Source organism: Parasteatoda tepidariorum, chromosome 2 (genome assembly GCF_982258835.1).
Source record: "Parasteatoda tepidariorum strain Cologne lab strain chromosome 2, Ptep-v5.0, whole genome shotgun sequence".
Lineage (NCBI taxonomy): Eukaryota > Metazoa > Arthropoda > Arachnida > Araneae > Theridiidae > Parasteatoda > Parasteatoda tepidariorum.
Window position 1 is genome coordinate 104395667 of NC_141756.1, and position 17995 is coordinate 104413661.

General features: G+C 29.3%; 1 protein-coding gene across 8 annotated transcripts in view; it reads left to right on the forward strand.

Moving 5' to 3' along the window:
• Positions 1-527: 527 nt before the first annotated feature.
• The window catches only part of LOC107442943 (FERM, ARHGEF and pleckstrin domain-containing protein 1), a 99398-nt gene continuing 81930 nt past the window's right edge, over positions 528-17995 (forward strand). For 3 of the 8 annotated variants that reach the window (XM_087157934.1, XM_087157939.1, XM_087157937.1), the window contains exons 1-5: positions 568-743; positions 3465-3609; positions 8617-8721; positions 13415-13533; positions 16423-16520. In XM_087157934.1, coding sequence (XP_087014060.1) covers positions 3490-3609; positions 8617-8721; positions 13415-13533; positions 16423-16520 — 442 coding nt within the window. In that variant the 5' untranslated portion in view covers positions 568-743; positions 3465-3489. The other 5 variants (XM_087157940.1, XM_087157941.1, XM_087157935.1 and 2 more) reach the window with 4 other exon arrangements.

A 17995-nucleotide genomic window follows, 5' to 3' on the forward strand; every position in this document is an offset into this window, starting at 1 on the left:
GACTAAAATTCTAGCATCATAAAGTTTACGTAATAACATGGCAAAATGGTTACTTAATAACGCGTAGATCTACCATCATGATTAAGCGCTTTAATGCATTTTCTAGCCAATCAGTTGCAAGCTCCTACTGTTCCGCAGTGGACTGATTGTTAAGACACGGTTCCCAGCAGATCACCGAAGTCAAGCATCACTGGCTGTGGTCAGTGTGCGAGTAGGTGACCACTTGGATCAGTCTGCGTAGGGACCGAGGGTGTGCGGTATTGGTCCTCGTTAAACTGTTCTACCGTTAAGTGCTCGACTTCGCGTGCAAGTCGTCGGGTTACCGAAACGAGGGTACCATCCCCTCTGCAGAGGAGCAAAATTGCGATGGCATGTCTTCAGATCATCCTGAGGGATGCTTCCCAAACAGTCGCCAAAAGCCTATTGTGAAGCTCTAGTGCGACGTAAATAAACTACAAAGTAACAACAAGCTCATACACGTCATTTTCCAGCATCCAATTAACAACTAACTCACCAAATTTTGCTCTACAGAAGCTATAAGCCAAATCGTAAGTTTGATACAAAAGCAAATACATCTTTGTTATTAGCAAGTGGGTGTTGATATTTTTGGGCCTGTAAACGTTGAGTTATGAATTTTCTTTTCGAAATATCTTTTAACTTTAATTGTATAATGTGTATTAGTTCATTACTTGATATCATTATATGTTAAAACCATCAAGTGTTGTTTTTGCTTACTGCGTTTGGTAATTATTACAATATTGGTATTTACTACTATCTGGAATGCATTTGAAAAAAAAAAAGAGATTTCTCTGACTATCATCACAATACATTTAATAACTAGTTTGAAAATTGTTTATGAGAGAAAAGGGTGTATAAAAATAAATGTAAATTTTTTTGGATGAAGGATTCTCCCTATTTTTTTTTAAAGGATTATCCCATTTGTGCAAATTTTTTGTGCTATCCATTTTTTTTCCTTTATATAATTTTTCTATGTTGATACCTGTCCTCATCATGCCTCATTTATATGAATCGTAGAAGCCTTTTGTATTTCCTTAGGCAAGCTTTGATTTATGTTCCTCTTTAAAGCACTACCTTTAAGTCTATTAAAAATAGCTTTGCAAAGCAAATTTATATCCATTACAATCTCTCTTTCTTATTTTAGAATATATATATATACTTTACACAAATTATAATGGCTTTGTGTTTTTTTTTCTTAATGACTAGGTAATTTAAAAAGTTATTTGTCTCTTTTATGAAAATAAATGTGTGTTATATGTTAATTACAATTTTGTGATGAGTTCTTAAATTAAATCAAGGTGCATAGCGTTTTTAAAAAGTGCTTAAAGGTGCTTATTTTTGATTTTCGTTTTTTTAAAGCCCTCAAAGGTGCTTTTTTCTTGGGGTGGTTTTAAAAAGTACTTAATTTTCCCTTTTTGAAAATTATATGTTTTTTCTTTACCATGTTGATTTTTGCTGTGTATTATGCAAAAGTGTGGTTTTCACATTGTTTTATTCAACGTTTCCACAGTTCATTCAACCGAAATTCATTCGGCATACCGTTGGTCCGTAACATATGATAGCTTCAATCATTTTACATATTTGATGAAATACTTGGAAGTCCACATGTGCGTCTACTGAGCTGGATTCGGTGAGCTTCTTGCACTCTCATGTGCAACTCTGCTGCATTTTGCAAGATATTCTCAAATTCAGGCCCTCTGAAATCGAACCGAAAAATCTATCTATATGTTGGCTAATATGATCAAGAATATTGAAATAAATCAAGAATTGGTGGCTAATATGATCAAGAAAAGAGTTCTTTGTCAGAAACTCATTATTTTATCATGATCATGTAAAGTCTTTTAAAATTATTTTGCATTTTGTTGATGTATATAGTGCTTAAAAATATTTTTTAGAGCTTAAAAAGTACTTTAAAGGTGCTTATTTTTTGTTGAGGGATTTGGCTACACACCTGTGAACCAAAAAAAAAAGACACTTTAATACAAAATGCTTTTAATTTAAACATAATTTGCAATGTATATTATATTATAAAGTTGTGAAAATGTTTTACTTAGAATTGTTAATTCTTTATGGGCGATGTGATCAGTAAGCCATCTGTTATAAACTTTTTTTAAAGTCATTTCTTAAACATTTTAATTTTAATCATGCTGCATTTTAAGTAGCAGTTTAGATGAAAAATAACTTTTTTTCTCTCTAATTTTATGAGGGAAATTTTACATTTTGTAATTGAATAAAGGAATTTGCCCCAAAATAGTTTTAAAAAAAGTTTTCTAGCTAGGCAAACACGTGAATTAAGAAAAAAAAACTCCTTTTTTTTTTTGTTCATGCTACTGTGATGAGATTGAAAAAACTAAACTTTGTGCATATCAAAATTTCAGATTTTCTTTACATTTTGTTTTTTCTTTTTCTTTAAACTGAATGAACAATATTTTTTCTACCTATCCCAGAGACTCTTGTATAATATATTATTTATATATTTTAATGGCTTATAATATATAAATAAGTTATTATATAAGAGCATCTTAGAATAACTTATTTATGTGTTTTAAAACATTTTCTTGATTTTTTAAAATTATTTTTTTCCCTGCTTATTTTTTACTTATTCTATGAGAGTTCTATAGAGATAAATTTCTCTAATTATTAAATCTCTGATTTTATTTATTCTAATTTATTGCCTTATTTTTTACAATAAAATCTTTGTTTAAAGATTCTTTATGAAGAATTTAGATAACTGTATGTGCAGTAAAAGAGCCATTTTTTTTTTAGCCAAATTAATTCTAATTTTTTTCCCTCTTGGTTTTCTAACATGAAATATTCTTTTTCACCTTACTAAAAGCTTTATTGCAATTCGGTTATTATTAAATTTGACATATTGAAGTTTTGTTACAACTTATTGAATTTTTTGATATCTTTCTCTCATTTCTTGATACCCTTTCGCAAAATAATTTTAACATTCGTTTTGTATGTTAAAATTGCTAATTTTATTTTCATTTTACCATTTTTATTTTATATAATTTTATTCATTATAATTAATAAGTGCAATAATTTTTGTCTTACTCGCAGAAAGCTGCCAGGCATTGAGAGTTTTTCAGAAATTTTTTATTTTCTAATTCTGTTTGTGACACTCTTTGGTTTTATGTAATTTTTTTTTTTTTTTGAATTTTTCCAAATAATGAATATGCTGCTTAAATATTCTATTACAAATTTTTCAAATCGCAGAAAAACTTGTTAAATAAAATTTTATATATATTAATTGATAGAGATTGAAATCAGATGTTGGCCATTTGGATTTTAAAAATAAATTGCGAATCATTCACTAACTAGTTCATTGTCACATTCACTAATTAATTGAATTGAATTGTCAAATTCACTAATTAATCATTCACTAATCAGTTGAAATTTTTATGATTTCTTAATAAAGTAAATACCTTATTGTTTTTTTTCAGATATATTGCATAGTAGTTTACAATTATGACATCAAAATTGAGCAAGTCATCTGATCTCTATGAACCATCTCATCGTAGGAGTAAAAAATTTATGAACATTACCGTTTTTTTCTTAGATGATTCAAGTCATGTCTTTCAACTGCAGGTAATGATTATTTTTTTTTTTTTAATTCTCAAATCCTGATATAAATTTTTTGAAAGTCAATAAAATGTTTTATTTTTCTTAAATTACTTTATATTATTTTTTAGCCATCTTCTAAAAGAAAAAAAAAACTAGATTATTTTCTACCATTAAACTATATGCTTATAAACTATAAGTTTGTCAAGCCTTAATTTCAAAATAATTATCCTAGCTCATTGAACAAGCTCCCACATTCAATTAAGCCTTACGAGTTTTTGAGTTAGTTGGTAGACTTTTAATGACATTATATCACCGGATTATTTAAAATAGTAGTTTTTAACTGCCATATTAATTTTGAGCATTCAAAATCTCGTATATCATCATCTTAATCTAAATTTCATTAAGTTCCAAAAGAGTGCATACTTGAGAGAAAAATTATGTAAGCCTTTTGCAGTTAGTCCGGCGGTGGGGGGATTTTATTTTAATTTATAACCATTGATAGTCAGCCGACCCAATTTCTTGGGTTTACGATTACTAAGGTTCAACTCCGTAGTCTTGTAATTTTAAACCCAATCCAGAAGACAAGGGAACTCATGGATCAAGTATTGGGGGAAATTAGCCTTTGTGGAGGACTTTTTGATGGAACTAACCTGCTTTTGCGTTACATGGAAAGGAAGACCACAAGAACCTCTTGTCTAATCTTGGACTAATCTTGTCAAGATTAGTCTGACTGCGAAGGGACTCTAACACATGATACGCCTACCTCTGATGATATTTCACGCAAGCACTGTGGTTGGTGCCAGTTGTGAAATTTGTATTGACTAGCCATCACTGGAGTTTGAACCCTGTTCACCTTATTGTGAAGCAAACGCTCTATTCCCTGGGCCATTTTGGCTCGCAGCAGGGGGATTCTAATCTATGCTCTATGTTTATCTCTGAGGATATTTATGTCAGCAATGTGGTTCGTATGAAGCAGTTTTCCTATCAACCAGCCATTGCTGGAATTCAAGGCTAAAAGATCTTGCTGGAGAGTGAGTGCTCTATCCTTAATCATTGCAACTGGCTCTATTATGTCATCTTGGGATATCTTTGGATATTTATTAAATATTAAAGTGAGTTTCTTGGTCATCTCTGTGACTCTGAACAAGATACTGAGCAGTATCTCATTGTTTTAGATGAAACTATTTTTTGTTTTTAAATGCAACAACGAATATTACTAAATTCAAGTGCATGTTTTTCATTCAGTTTATTTTCTAAATTCATGTGTTTATACTGAACTAAATTCAGTGGTGCGACACCCCATAGAGGGTCAAGGCCTACTGTCCCCATCTCAGTTTTCTTGACCTTGGGGCTCTGGGGTGCAGGAGCAAATGTTCCGGTTAGGTGGTCAGCGGAACACGAAACCCCCAGTGTTTAGTTCCCAAGCATGCTTGGTACTCATTTATCGACCCACTGAAGGCATGAAAGGCTGAGTCAACCTTGCCCGGCCTGAGGATCAAACCTAGGACCATTATACAGTGTAAGAAAAAAGATGAATAATTATTTATCACAATCAATCATGAAACACAATTTAAATTTAAGAGGCTGAGACATTATTTAAAAATTTAAAATAGGTTTAATTTTTCTTTAGTTATTATTTGTTAGCCTTTCCTGGGGATTTTACATCATTAGACTAAACAAAACATATTTTTTGAAGTTCAAATCATCAAAAAAAAAAAAAAAAAAAAAAAATGAAGACAAAAAAGGATTAACTGTGCATAATATTATTTCATAAGAAAATAATGTTATTGATCATGGCCTATACATTATAGTCAAGATTTACTGCTTTCACTTTATATAACTTATTATTTTTTATTTTATTTCAATTACTGTTGATTTTAAAATTTTAAAAACATAACTTTTAAGGAAACAAACATGTGTTTTCAGACGGTTTTCAAAATACCTATATAGTGTAGGTTATTCCGTGTATGCTATCCATTGATATAGATTTTACTGTGTTTACCTGACATATAATCAAGAATAAGAAAGTATTAATCAATTTCCTATAAGCTTCTAGTAAAGCCCATTTTTGATTTAATAGATTTGTAATCTTACAAACAGGACTGATATTATCTCTCAAATAATTCAAAAGAAAAGGTGTTTGTAGTTTAAATTACATTAATATGTACAGATGGATGACAAAATAATACGAACACCTGTGAAAAAGTGTGACTTATTTCACACCTGAAGTACAGCCGCGCCACCTGTAACAGAAGTCTGCCACCTAGTGAGCGTGAAGAGGAAGCTATCAGTCTCTCAACATTAGTCACCTGTGTTGCATGAGTTTATCTAACTAGATTTTATAAGGTGAAATGTATGACCAGTCAGAATTCCAAAGAGGGATGATTGTTGGGGCGCGTTTAAGTGGAGCATCGGTGACAGAAACAGCAAACCTTTTGGGGTTTGCAAGAAGTACTGTATCAGCCGTTATGACAGCATATTATGAAAGAAGGTAAGACGAAGTCTTCAAAGCAAAACAGTGGCCGAAAGTCAAAGCTTGATGATAGGGATAGACGTGTCTTGCAGAGCGTAGTAGCTCGAAAACACAGGCAATCGTTATCCGAGATAACATCAGACATGAACAGTCATCTTTAGGACCCCGTTTCAACAAGAACTGTTCAAAGAGAACTTCATGCAGCGAACATTTATGGGAGAGTGGCAATTTGTAAACCCTTGGTGACAACAACCAATGCTTTCAAGCGCCGTCAGTGGTGTAGATGTCACAAGGGCTGGTCCCCACAGCAGTGGCAGCAGGTAATATGGTCCGATGAATCATCCTTCACCTTATTTCAGATCACCGGACGCGTTTATGTCTGGAGATCACCCAAAGAAGCGTTTGATCCTGAATGCCTCTTACCAACTGTGAGACATGGAGGTGGCTCCATTATGGTTTGGGGTGCGATATCTTGGCGTGGTCTTCGGCCACTAGTACGTCTGCATGGGAGAATCAAATCTAATGACTATCTAAGCGTTCTAGCGGATCATGTTCATCCTTTTGTACAGACTGTATTCCCTGGAGAGCGACCGATTTTTCAAGACGACAACGCCCCTATCCACACCGCTAGGTGCGTTCAAACATGGTTCGAAGAGCATGACAATGAAGTTGAGCATCTCGCATGGCCCCCTCAGTCTCCGGACTTAAATATTATTGAACATTTCTGGCAATATTTGGAGTCTAAACTTCGTTCCTGATTCCCACCTCCATCAAATCTTTTGGAATTAGAGGCCGCTTTGCAAGAGGAATGGCTTAATATTCCTTTAAATGTGTTCCATGACCTTTATGCATCGATCCCACGTCGTATTAAATCTGTAATTCAGTCAAACGGTGGTCCAACTCCCTATTAATAAAGATTTTCTGATATTTCACAGGTGTTCGTATTATTTTGTCACCCATCTGTAGGTAATGAATTGTATGAGAAAATTTTGTTTTTCACTTGTCCAGCCCGAATGGACATATTAAAAAATTTCAAATGAGGTTTAAGTTTTGGAGCTAAATTTTACTTCTACACTTGCTGTTGAAGCTTCATAATCATAGCACAAACATTTGAAATTATAGGACGGACCTTCAAAATGTGTGTCAAAATATTGCATAATTTGAAAGATGCATTATTAAAATGTAATCTAGTGAGAGTAGATTAATGGTTATACTGAGTTTTGACCTGTGAAGCAGAAACCTGCCAGCTCTGTAACTGACACAGCAGATTATCGCAGCATCTGCAGATTAATCTCGCAATTTAAAAAGACAATCCTCACAACACTAAATCACAAATTTAGTTTAAAAACGTGTTTGTAAACAATTTTTAATTTTGTAAGCTTTGTTACATAAATGCTTGGAATTATGCTGAACATTTTCAATTACAATCTCCATCTGACTTTGTTGGGGATCACTGACTTTGAAATTGTTATATAGCGGTATAGTTTGACTCTGTAAATTCTGCTCCAAGATCTTGACGTGTCAAAAATTTAAACTCTCCGAAATTTAATTTTTGGACATGTCAAGACTGATCTCTAATCACAAAAGATCACAAATTTAGATTAGACATTGTGTTTGTACACAATTTTTAAATATTTTAAATTTGTAAACTTTGTTACATAAATACTTTGAATTATACTGAATGTTTTCAATAACAATGACTTTGTTTCAGGTCGCAGACTTTAAATTCGTTTAAATAGCGGTGCAGTTTGACTCAGTAAATTCTGCACCAAGATCTTAATATGTCAAAAATTTAAACTTTTTGAAGTTTAATTTTTTTACATGTTCATGCCAATCACTAATCACAAAAAATCACTTTGTTTTCAAAAAAATTGTTTGTTCACAATTTTTAAATTAGTAAACTTTGTTACATAAATGCTTTAAATTATGCTGAATGTTCTTAATAACAATCTCTGTCTTTGTTGGTGATTGCAGGCTTTAAATTCGTTAAGATAGCCATGCAGTTTGACTCAATAAATTCTGCTCCATGATCTTGACATGCGAAAAATTTAAACTTTCTGAAGTTTAGTTTTTTGATATATCAAGACCAATCACTAATCACAAAAAATCCCAAATTTAGTTTAAACAACGTACTTGTATACAAATTTTAAGTATTTTAAATTTGTAAACTTTGTTTTATAAATACTATGAATTATACTGAATGTTATCGATAACAATGACTTTGTTGTGGGTCGCAGACTCTAAATCCGTTAAGATGGCGGTGCAGTATGACTCAGTAAATTCTGCATCATGATCTTAGCATGTCAAAAATCTAAACTTTTTGAAGTTTAATTTTTTTACATGTCAAGACCCTTTTGCGGAGTTGATTTAGTCTTTAATTACTTAGAGATTTTTCTGTGTTCATAAATGCAAATGAAAAGACTGAGTGTATTCTATTTTATTGTGATATTTGTTTCAATTACTAAATAAGATTACTTAATTACTAAATGAGATTATTTCAATTACTTAATTACTAAATGAGAATGTGTGTTATATATAATTATATTTTCTCTCTACAGGCCAAAACACTTGGTCAGTTGCTCTTTGAAAAGGTTTGTAAGCACATTAACTTACTGGAAGTAGATTACTTTGGTTTGGAATGTGAGGATGAAAAAGGGAAAAAGGTATTAAATTAACAATTTTAAATTTTAATTTCTAAATTGTTTATTGTTAAATATTTTAAGGCTTGTTTGTACAGGTTTGAAATGCTTGATATAAGTGGGAACTAAGTGCTAATATCTAATTGACGTTGCTCGTGCTGTGGTCAGTATACAGACACTAAGCTTTAGCTTCATATGCCGTTCAAATCTATTTAGCTTTGTTTTCCATGTGCAGTTTAACTTGATGTTAAGATCAGGGTATCTGCGCACCTGAAAAGTCATGGATTTTGGTATTAAACAACATTTGTTATGAAATGTCATGAGTTTAACTATTTTTTAAAAAAAATCTTGGAAAGTCATGGATTTAGGTCACTGAAAAATCTAATTTTTAAAATGGAATTTCACCCCTCTCCCAATTTCACAATGTTCCAAATATCTAAATTTGTAGTGAAATACCCACTTATAGTCATATTCTATTAAAATATAAAATGTTTTTATGTTATTTAAAAATTATGGTGTTCTTTCAAAAAAATGCAAGAAAGAACATCATTTCTGGTGTGAATTATCTTTTAAACTTCTGTGATTTCAGAAATTTTTTATTTATTTATTATTTGTTTTTTTATTTTATCAATTTAAAATTCTAGTTTTCACTTTTTATCAAATCTGGTGATAAGTTCAAACTCTCAATTACTCAGAGACAAGCTTGCAATGAGGCAATCCAAAAAATTAAAATCTTGTTCAGCTGCCAGTCCTCTTCATCACACATACAAGTTCAACAACTAGAAAAACTAAATCATCGTATTTCTATACTCTCAGATAAAGTTGATCCAACACATATTAAGAACTTAGAGCGACAAATTATTAGGATATCAGATCAGCTCAACGAACTTAAAACAATCTTGACATACTCCAACTTACAGGAAAATCGCCAAGAGACAGCTTCCTCCCACACCTATTATCATCACTGCTGAAGACGAGAAATCTGGTGATGACATCATCAAAATCATAAATGATTCTACAACGCTACCAATTGTGAAGAAGGTTTACAAGACAAAGAATTTCGTCGAAATAAAGTTTCACAATCATGAGGAAAAGACTAGATTAACAAATAGCATCAAAAATAAGCTCGAATTCCACGACAAAGAACAACGCCTTACCTCACTTATAATTCTGAATGCACCAGCTCTCTTTGATGGCAACAGTATATCCAACATCCTCCAGCATTTCAGAGAATCATCATTTGACAATAATACCATCACCTACACAAAGTCAATACCTCACAAGAAACATGTTGACAAAAAGCATCTCATTGTCAATGTATCGCATAAACTTGCTCAACAACTCCTGAGGACAAAACACATCTATATAGGCCTTAACAGATGCATTATCAAAAAAAGAATTCTACTTCGACGCTGCTCATGGTGTCAAGGTTTTGATCATTCCACCCGCTCTTGCACTCAAGAATTCGCCACTTGCTCTAACTGCGGAGGCGACCATCACACAAATGAATGTCACTCCGACGAAAAATATTGCATCAACTGCTGGCACACCAATACCTTTTTTGGAACCAGCCATAATCCTTATCATCAAGCCTCAGACATCACTTGCCCTGCGCATCACCAGGCCCTCCTTGAATTACGATCACGTTCTAATGAGTATTAACTGTTACCACCTTCTAGCTATAACTTCTCAATCTATTCACATATGTTTGTTGAATATACCTATCGCTAGAGAAACTCTATAAACATTTTTCCTCATTGCAGACTTTTTGTAGATGACTCTTATTTTAATTTTTATTTTTCTTATTTCATATTTCCTTTCAAAATTTTTGCTATCCAGCCTCCTTGCGAGAGCCTTACACTTTCGACAGCTGTCAAAATAATCTTCTTATGTTTTCCAGTTACTTATCTGCCATGTAATTTCATTATTATTAAGTTAAAATTAATTTCTATGCTTTTTGTTTAAGGCATTTCTCTATGCCTTTGTATTTTATAGTGTAAATATTTTCAAAATTTAATTTATTCTTTATATGTCATTTATACCAGTTGCTAATGTAATTTTTTGTGTTTTATGTGTTTTATGTATGTTTTGTCAGTAGAATGTTTGTTCTACTCTCATGTGCCCTGAATAGGGCGGGTCGAGGTATAAATAAACAATTACACTTACTTTTAAGAATAAATGAAGCAGATTTAAATAACTACATATATCTAACTTTATTTAGTTATTGGCTTTTGTATTTTTTTCCAGCAATTTTATTGCTTTAACTCTTTCTTTACTTTGTTTTTTAAGTTTAAAATCAATAAATTTGAAGATGCAGAGTATAATAGTTTTGTTATACCTATCATTTCAATTAATGTCATTATAATGCTTTTTGAAATTTATTGTTGTGTTTTTGTGAAGAAAATAGTAACTTTGGTAAGACATGAAAAATTCGTGGAATTAGTCATGAAAAGTCATGATTTGAAACTCTAAAATGTGGCAGATACTCTGTAAGATAAACGATTCTCAAACGTGCTGTAGTGTTAAATTTAATAAGAGAAGAAGTTGATTTTTAGTTAAAATCAACTTGTAAATTTGTTCATTGAAACCTGTGTGTCCTCTTTAAATTAAATATGCAAATATTTAGCATTTAATTTCAGTGATAGAATTTTTAATTCATCATTGAACACATTCAACAGACAGATGCCCTTTCAATGATATGTCTGCTGTGATTTTGCATATAAAGACTGAATTAATTCCACTTCTTCATTTTATTTGTATTTTCTTAAAACTATATCTAAAACTATAAAAAAATCTGATTTAACAATGTATTGTATATTTATTTGATGTTTATATTGCTAAAACTTTCAATGCCTTGAAATTAGAATAACATGTGAAAATAGATACCAAATTCATTGTAAATAAGTAATATTATACAATATTTTGCACAATATTATTTACAAAATATTATCTTGCAATTATAATACTCTTTTTCCCAGTCTAGACCGAATCAAAATTTGTAATAAAATTAAACAAATTATCTCTTAATATCAAATACAAAAGTTAGCATAATTAAATATATATTTATTTATTATTTACTTTCTGGAAATGACAGATATAACAAATGTGATAAATAAATATCTATGAATTGTAGTTTTTCTTTATAAAAATTAGTGCATCAGCTTTTAATTCATATTTTATGTATAAAAATAAAAAAGTTTTTTTTTTTAAATTGATGATTATTAATTTTTATTTTGTTCTCCATTCTGTTCTACTGTTCTAGCACGTCATTCTCAGTTTTTTCTTTCATAACATACATTACATTGTATGTATACATTGAGAGTGTCTGAGTGTAAAAATGTGCTCATCCTGATGTTCCTCAATTACAGCTGGTTTATTCCGTGCCTTTTTTTTGTCAAAATTTTGGTAAAATAAATCAAGCAGTTAAGAGGTTAAATTATCCATTGTACTAGCAAAATTTATCTTTGAAAACTGTTTGTTTTATATTGCTCTTTACAAGATATATTTAAATTAAAAAATTCCAAGATTTAGTAATAAAATATATAATTTAAATAAATATTCAAAATTAAATGCTATAAATTTAATCAAAATAGAAAGTGGAACAGTAATGAATTGAACTTATAGGTAATAATTTTTAAGCAAAACTACTTCTTGTTTAGTCGATACATTAATCCTCTTGCAGCCCTCTGTATTTTAAACTACCTCTTGTTTTATCAATGCATTATAAAAAGTAAGTTTATATTTTTAACTTGCATTTTAAAAGCTTTAGCCCAGATAAACTTTAGCAGATACAAAGAGTTCATAGACCCTTCATATTGAATTATTTTGCGATAGAAATTATTGCTGAAGAATTTAGTCTCATTTGTGTCTTTGTAGACCTTAAACCGAAGACCTTTTTTATAGCTTTTAATTTGCTAAAAGAACATTTACCACTTGTTACAGATAGTAGTATTGTTAACGAAATTCTTAAACTTATCTACAAGTTAAGAAAAAAAATCTTTTAAGTTGTTCTTATAAATGAACATTAGGATATCAATTGGAAATATTTTTTCTTATTATTTGTTCCTTATAATTTACATGTTTAAATAGTATTTTAAAGGTCATTTCCATTCAATGTAATTCCATTCATTTCCATTCAATTTTTGTAAGAAATTGTTATAAAAAATTAAAATTTGTTGTTAGCTGCTGTAACACTATTTATGTGTGTATAAACATTTTCATGTCCTTTAAACTCATTTTCTGATTCGGGCATTTACTAAAATGACTTTCAATGACTATGTGAATTTTTTAATGACAGGAAACATTTAATAACAGGAAAATTTGATGTCAATTTTTACAACTTCTGAAATGAATCTGAACTAATTAATACAACTCTGTGTAAAGTGTTGTTTTAATTAGTTCAGATTATGAGAAATATTATCAGCAGCCCTGGATCAACTTATTAATTGTTTTTTTTATTTCTTTGCAATTCTTGAACATTAAATCTAAGCACTATGTAGGACACATTATAGTTAGATAATCGTCTAGTGTCATTTACAGTAATTCATTTGATTCACAGGCGCTGATCTGTGTTTCAGTTGCTTAAGTAATGGGAAATATATTAGTTAAAACCTTCAAAAGCGATTTTTGCCGTTAAAGTTCTTGTAAAATGTTTTACTGTTTGTTTTCTACTTTCAATTTTTCAATTAATCTTTTCTATTCATTTATTTAATTTCAGTACTGGTTGGATGTCCTCAAACCATTATGTTCACAGCTGCATTCTTTTTTTCCAAGTATGTATTTTTGTGTTAAGTTTTACACTCCAGACCCTGTACAACTAGAGGATGAATTCACAAGGTAATTCACAAGAATTATTTCTCTCTGTTCTGTATTTGTATGTATATAGCAATAGTGTAAACACCAGGGGTGGTTATATTATAGATCTATCCCTGAAATCCGTATATCTCGTATAATCTTTCCTGTTCTAGAAACTAGTAGTGGGACATGGGATTTTTTTTTGTGGAATTCTGCGTACCTCAAAACTGACATCTGAGATTGTCGCAGAATATCATTGTATCTGTTTGTCAATGAAACAAATAAAAAACGAAGTTTCTATAGCAATAAAATTATTTTCAAAACTTTTTAATCTGGTAGACATACTCTCACTAACAGAGTGACAAATGAGTAACGAAAAGAAAGAATGCAACATAATCGGCTTCAACAGAAGCTTAAATACTCCTTAAACAGTTGACATCATGATCCACACAAGAACGACCAACAACAAAGAAGGAAAAAAAACTGGCTGATTCCGCAGACCATGATGTTACCGACGTAAGTTGAATGCATGAGATCGTCATCTTCAACGACTGACGAAGATCTTTATTTGTAGGTAATTTAATTATAAATCTAAGTTCAAAAAATTATATTAAATATAAATACGTAGTATACAAATTGATATCTTGTTATCAAGTTTTTGCACTTAAAATTTTCAGGGTTTTTCACTTTGTGTCACAATCACCCCTGAAACACTTCATTTATTAAAAAAAAAGTTCCATTATTAAAAGGTCTAAATTTTAGATGACCACCAAAGAGAAAAAAAAAATCAGGTAAATAATCTACAATTCCTAAAAAGTCATGGAAAATTATTAAACTTATGCATCAGGTATCTAAAATGCTGATATTTTTCCAAAAACATTAGAATCTTGTAACAATTTTTTCTTTTTTTTTTTAAAAAAAAAAGGAATGTTTACTTTTGTCCCTAATGGAATATGTAAATGTTTTGCAATGTGTTTCATACATGAAAATAAGATAACTTTAAAAATATATACTTTCCATGGGTTAAAAAATTGAGATCATTTGATGAAACCTAACTGGAAAAATCAGGGAAATTTTTTTTTTTGTTGTCACCTTGGTTGGTAATAACTGTTAAAAAGGGTTGGATTCACATTTTTACATTATAACATTTATTTTATGTATATAACTTTTACATTATAACCAGGGTCTGTTGATTTAAATCACGATTTAAATCATGATTTAAATCAAATGATTTTTTTAAAAAAATCATTGATTTTAATCAACTAATTTTTTTTAAATATATATATTGATTTTAAATGTTAAAAAACAGTGTTTTAAATTATTGATACTTCTATTATTTTGTTTTCTTAGTTTTAAAATTTATTTTAAATAAATTGCTGCATTAATAAATTTTAGTTAACGAAATTACTTTCGTTCTTGGTGTTTGTTAAATTCCAATACATTTGAAATTACACTTTTAAAAATGTTTTGATTCTTGAGATTGAAAGTACAGATTAAAGTAAACATTTAATGCTGTCTTAATATAGACTTGCATAGCTGTAGAAAGTAATTAATAAACATGATTTTTTTTAAAAATAATGCCTGGTAATTAAAATGGTAATTAAAATTCCACCTTTTGAATGAAAAAGCGTGGAATTAAAATCTTCATTATATTTTATTGGTAGAAAATGTATATTTCTGAAGCTTGAGGTTATATTAAAAAAAAATTACCCTAATATGCCAAAAATAGAAAAAGAAAAAAAAAAGGCTGATGAATTCAGATATTTTTCTCCTGATATAGTGTCATTCTTCTCTTCAAAGTCTATTTGAAGCTGTAGGGTTATGTTAGCAGTAGGGTTATAATATGTTTACAGTATCTTTGACATTATCTGATTTTCTATAAGGAAATTTTATGAAAAAAAATTTCAATGAGTACATGGAATTGAAAAAAAAAAATTTTTAGCTTAACTTATTTATTTTGATATAGAATTAAAAATAATTATTTTAGTATAAAAATATATAGATTAGATATTTATTTTTTGATGAATGTCTACATTTATAAACACAATCTGTTACATTTATTTTGTCATTTTAAAAATCAAGAAAAAAAGAGAAGAAATCACAATTTTAAATTAAAATTATGGTTTACTAATTTAAACTTTGTTTTAATAGCCATAGTACAGGGGTCTATCCAAGCCAAATTTACTACTGTTTAGCGGTACCTTCACAAATTCAACTTTAGGAAAAATGGTGGAATAAGTTGACAAAATACTTTTTCTTAAAATTTTATTTTTGTGTCTCATAAGAAATGATGAATCCATATTTTTACCATATTTGTGTTAATTTTTTAATATGATTTTTAATTTTCACAAATTATGTCTAAATTTTCACAAAATAGGTACCTCTCAGAAAAACCTAGACAGACCCCTGAAGTATTCTTTTAATTTTCTATTTCTTCTAATCTTTAAATTTCAATTATGCATTTATTTGAGAATGGTTGCTATGCATTCAAAGCTATATATTATAATGAAAAATTATTTTAGTAAGTTAGAGCTTCTAAAATATTATTATAATATAGTTTTAATATTAATTTAATTTTGATTAAACATTTACAAAGTTTTTTTAATCATAAATGAAAGTTCTTACAGTGTATTTGAATTTAAAAAAAATCTGATTTAAATAAAAAAAATCCGATTTAAATAAAAAAAATCTGACTTTTTTGATTCTTTTTTAAAAAAAATCACGAACCCTGATTATAACATTTAACATTATAATATTTACTATGTATAATAATCATAAAATAACTGGCTCGGAAAAACTACTTGATTAATTAAATTTATTTTAAAATGACAGGATATGGAATAGTTTTTTTTAAATCAAACTTTGTATCTTTATGTTGAATTAATATTAAACCTTTTTTTTTCTTTTTAAATATTCTCTTATTTTTTTTAGATATCTGTTTGGTTTGCAAATCAAAAAGGATTTCATAAGTGGTGCTCTACAATGCAATGATAGCACTGCTGCAGTTTTGCTCTCTTACATTGTTCAAGGTAAGCTAACTTTTACTTAAATTAAGTAACTTTTACTTTTTATTAAATTTTCTAATGTGATGCTTTAATGATATCTGTTCAATTGATTGTATGGCTGTCAGCTCTTGTGGATTATACAGATAATTTTTTTTTTTGCATTTATGAACCATTTTCTGCACAGAGACTTAAATCTTTGAAATTCAAAATTTTGCAACTTCTTAGAAATACTTATGTACTCACTGATGTGTGTGAATATAAGCCTTGTCAGACAATGACGTCTTGAATTTGCTCTGTGCTTCAACTTGGTCAGTGTTGCAAAATATAAGATGTTCATTATACAGTGAGATACGAGATGTACATAATATGGTGAGGTATGAGATTTTTCTCTGCATCTGATAACTAAAAAAAAAAAAAAAAAAAAAAAAAAAAAAAAAAAAAAAGATTTAGATTATTTGATTTTAGATTTCAGCTGATTGTGTTAAAACACTTACTTTCAATGGTGCATACTATATTCCAATAACTGTGCTATTAATACTTTGAATAAGAATTAAAAATTGAAGAGATGTAAAATCTTCTGCATTTTAAAATGTAGAAAATGTTGACAGCAGGGTTTGGGTTTTGGACGTCCTAAACTGGTTTTGGACAGGACACATGGGTTTTACTGTCTTAAACTGTCGTAAACTGGATAAAACTGTCTTAAAGTGTCCAAAACCTTGAACTTAAGTGAAAGGTAAAAATTATATACCTGTAATCATTGTGCACATAATAATTACATGCAACAATAAATATTTGATATTTTTTATACAATTTACTTTAACTTATTAAAGGAAAATAATATATTATAATAGGAAAAGGTTTATAATTTTTGAAATTCCACAGTTCATTCAACAACAAAAGTGAATACCTAATCCTTTAAATATAAATATGCTTTTAATACTGATAAATAATGTTTTTGCAAAAGGATAAATTATGCAATATTAAAAAATAATAATAATTTTTTAAAAAAAATACTAAATTTGTTTAAAAATTAACCTTTTATTTTTCCAGATACTTTTTTTTTTAAAAATGTTATAATTTCTGCATAAAAAAGACATCTATTTATAAAAAATTGCTTTTAAATATAAATATATTAGTTTAAATTGGAAATACAAAATAACTGAAAAAATGTATTAAAAGGTTTGAAAGGCATAACATTAATTTCAGTTACTGACACTGGTGATGTATCACCAGTGCTGAAAGAGTCGAACACGAGTATGCTGAAAGAGTCAAACACGAATGAAATAAAAGTATTCTTGAATAGTACTATAGATAAATAAACCTGTTTATGACTAACCAAGCACTTAGTCCCTTACAGCTTAACTTGTATGGCAAGGTCAAACTTCAGTTATGAACTATTGAGTGAGAGGACCAGTTGAACTTGATTACTGATTAATAATCCTTTGTTTAATTAAGTTGAAGAGTCAAACAATATTAATAAAACATTATACTTTTAAAAA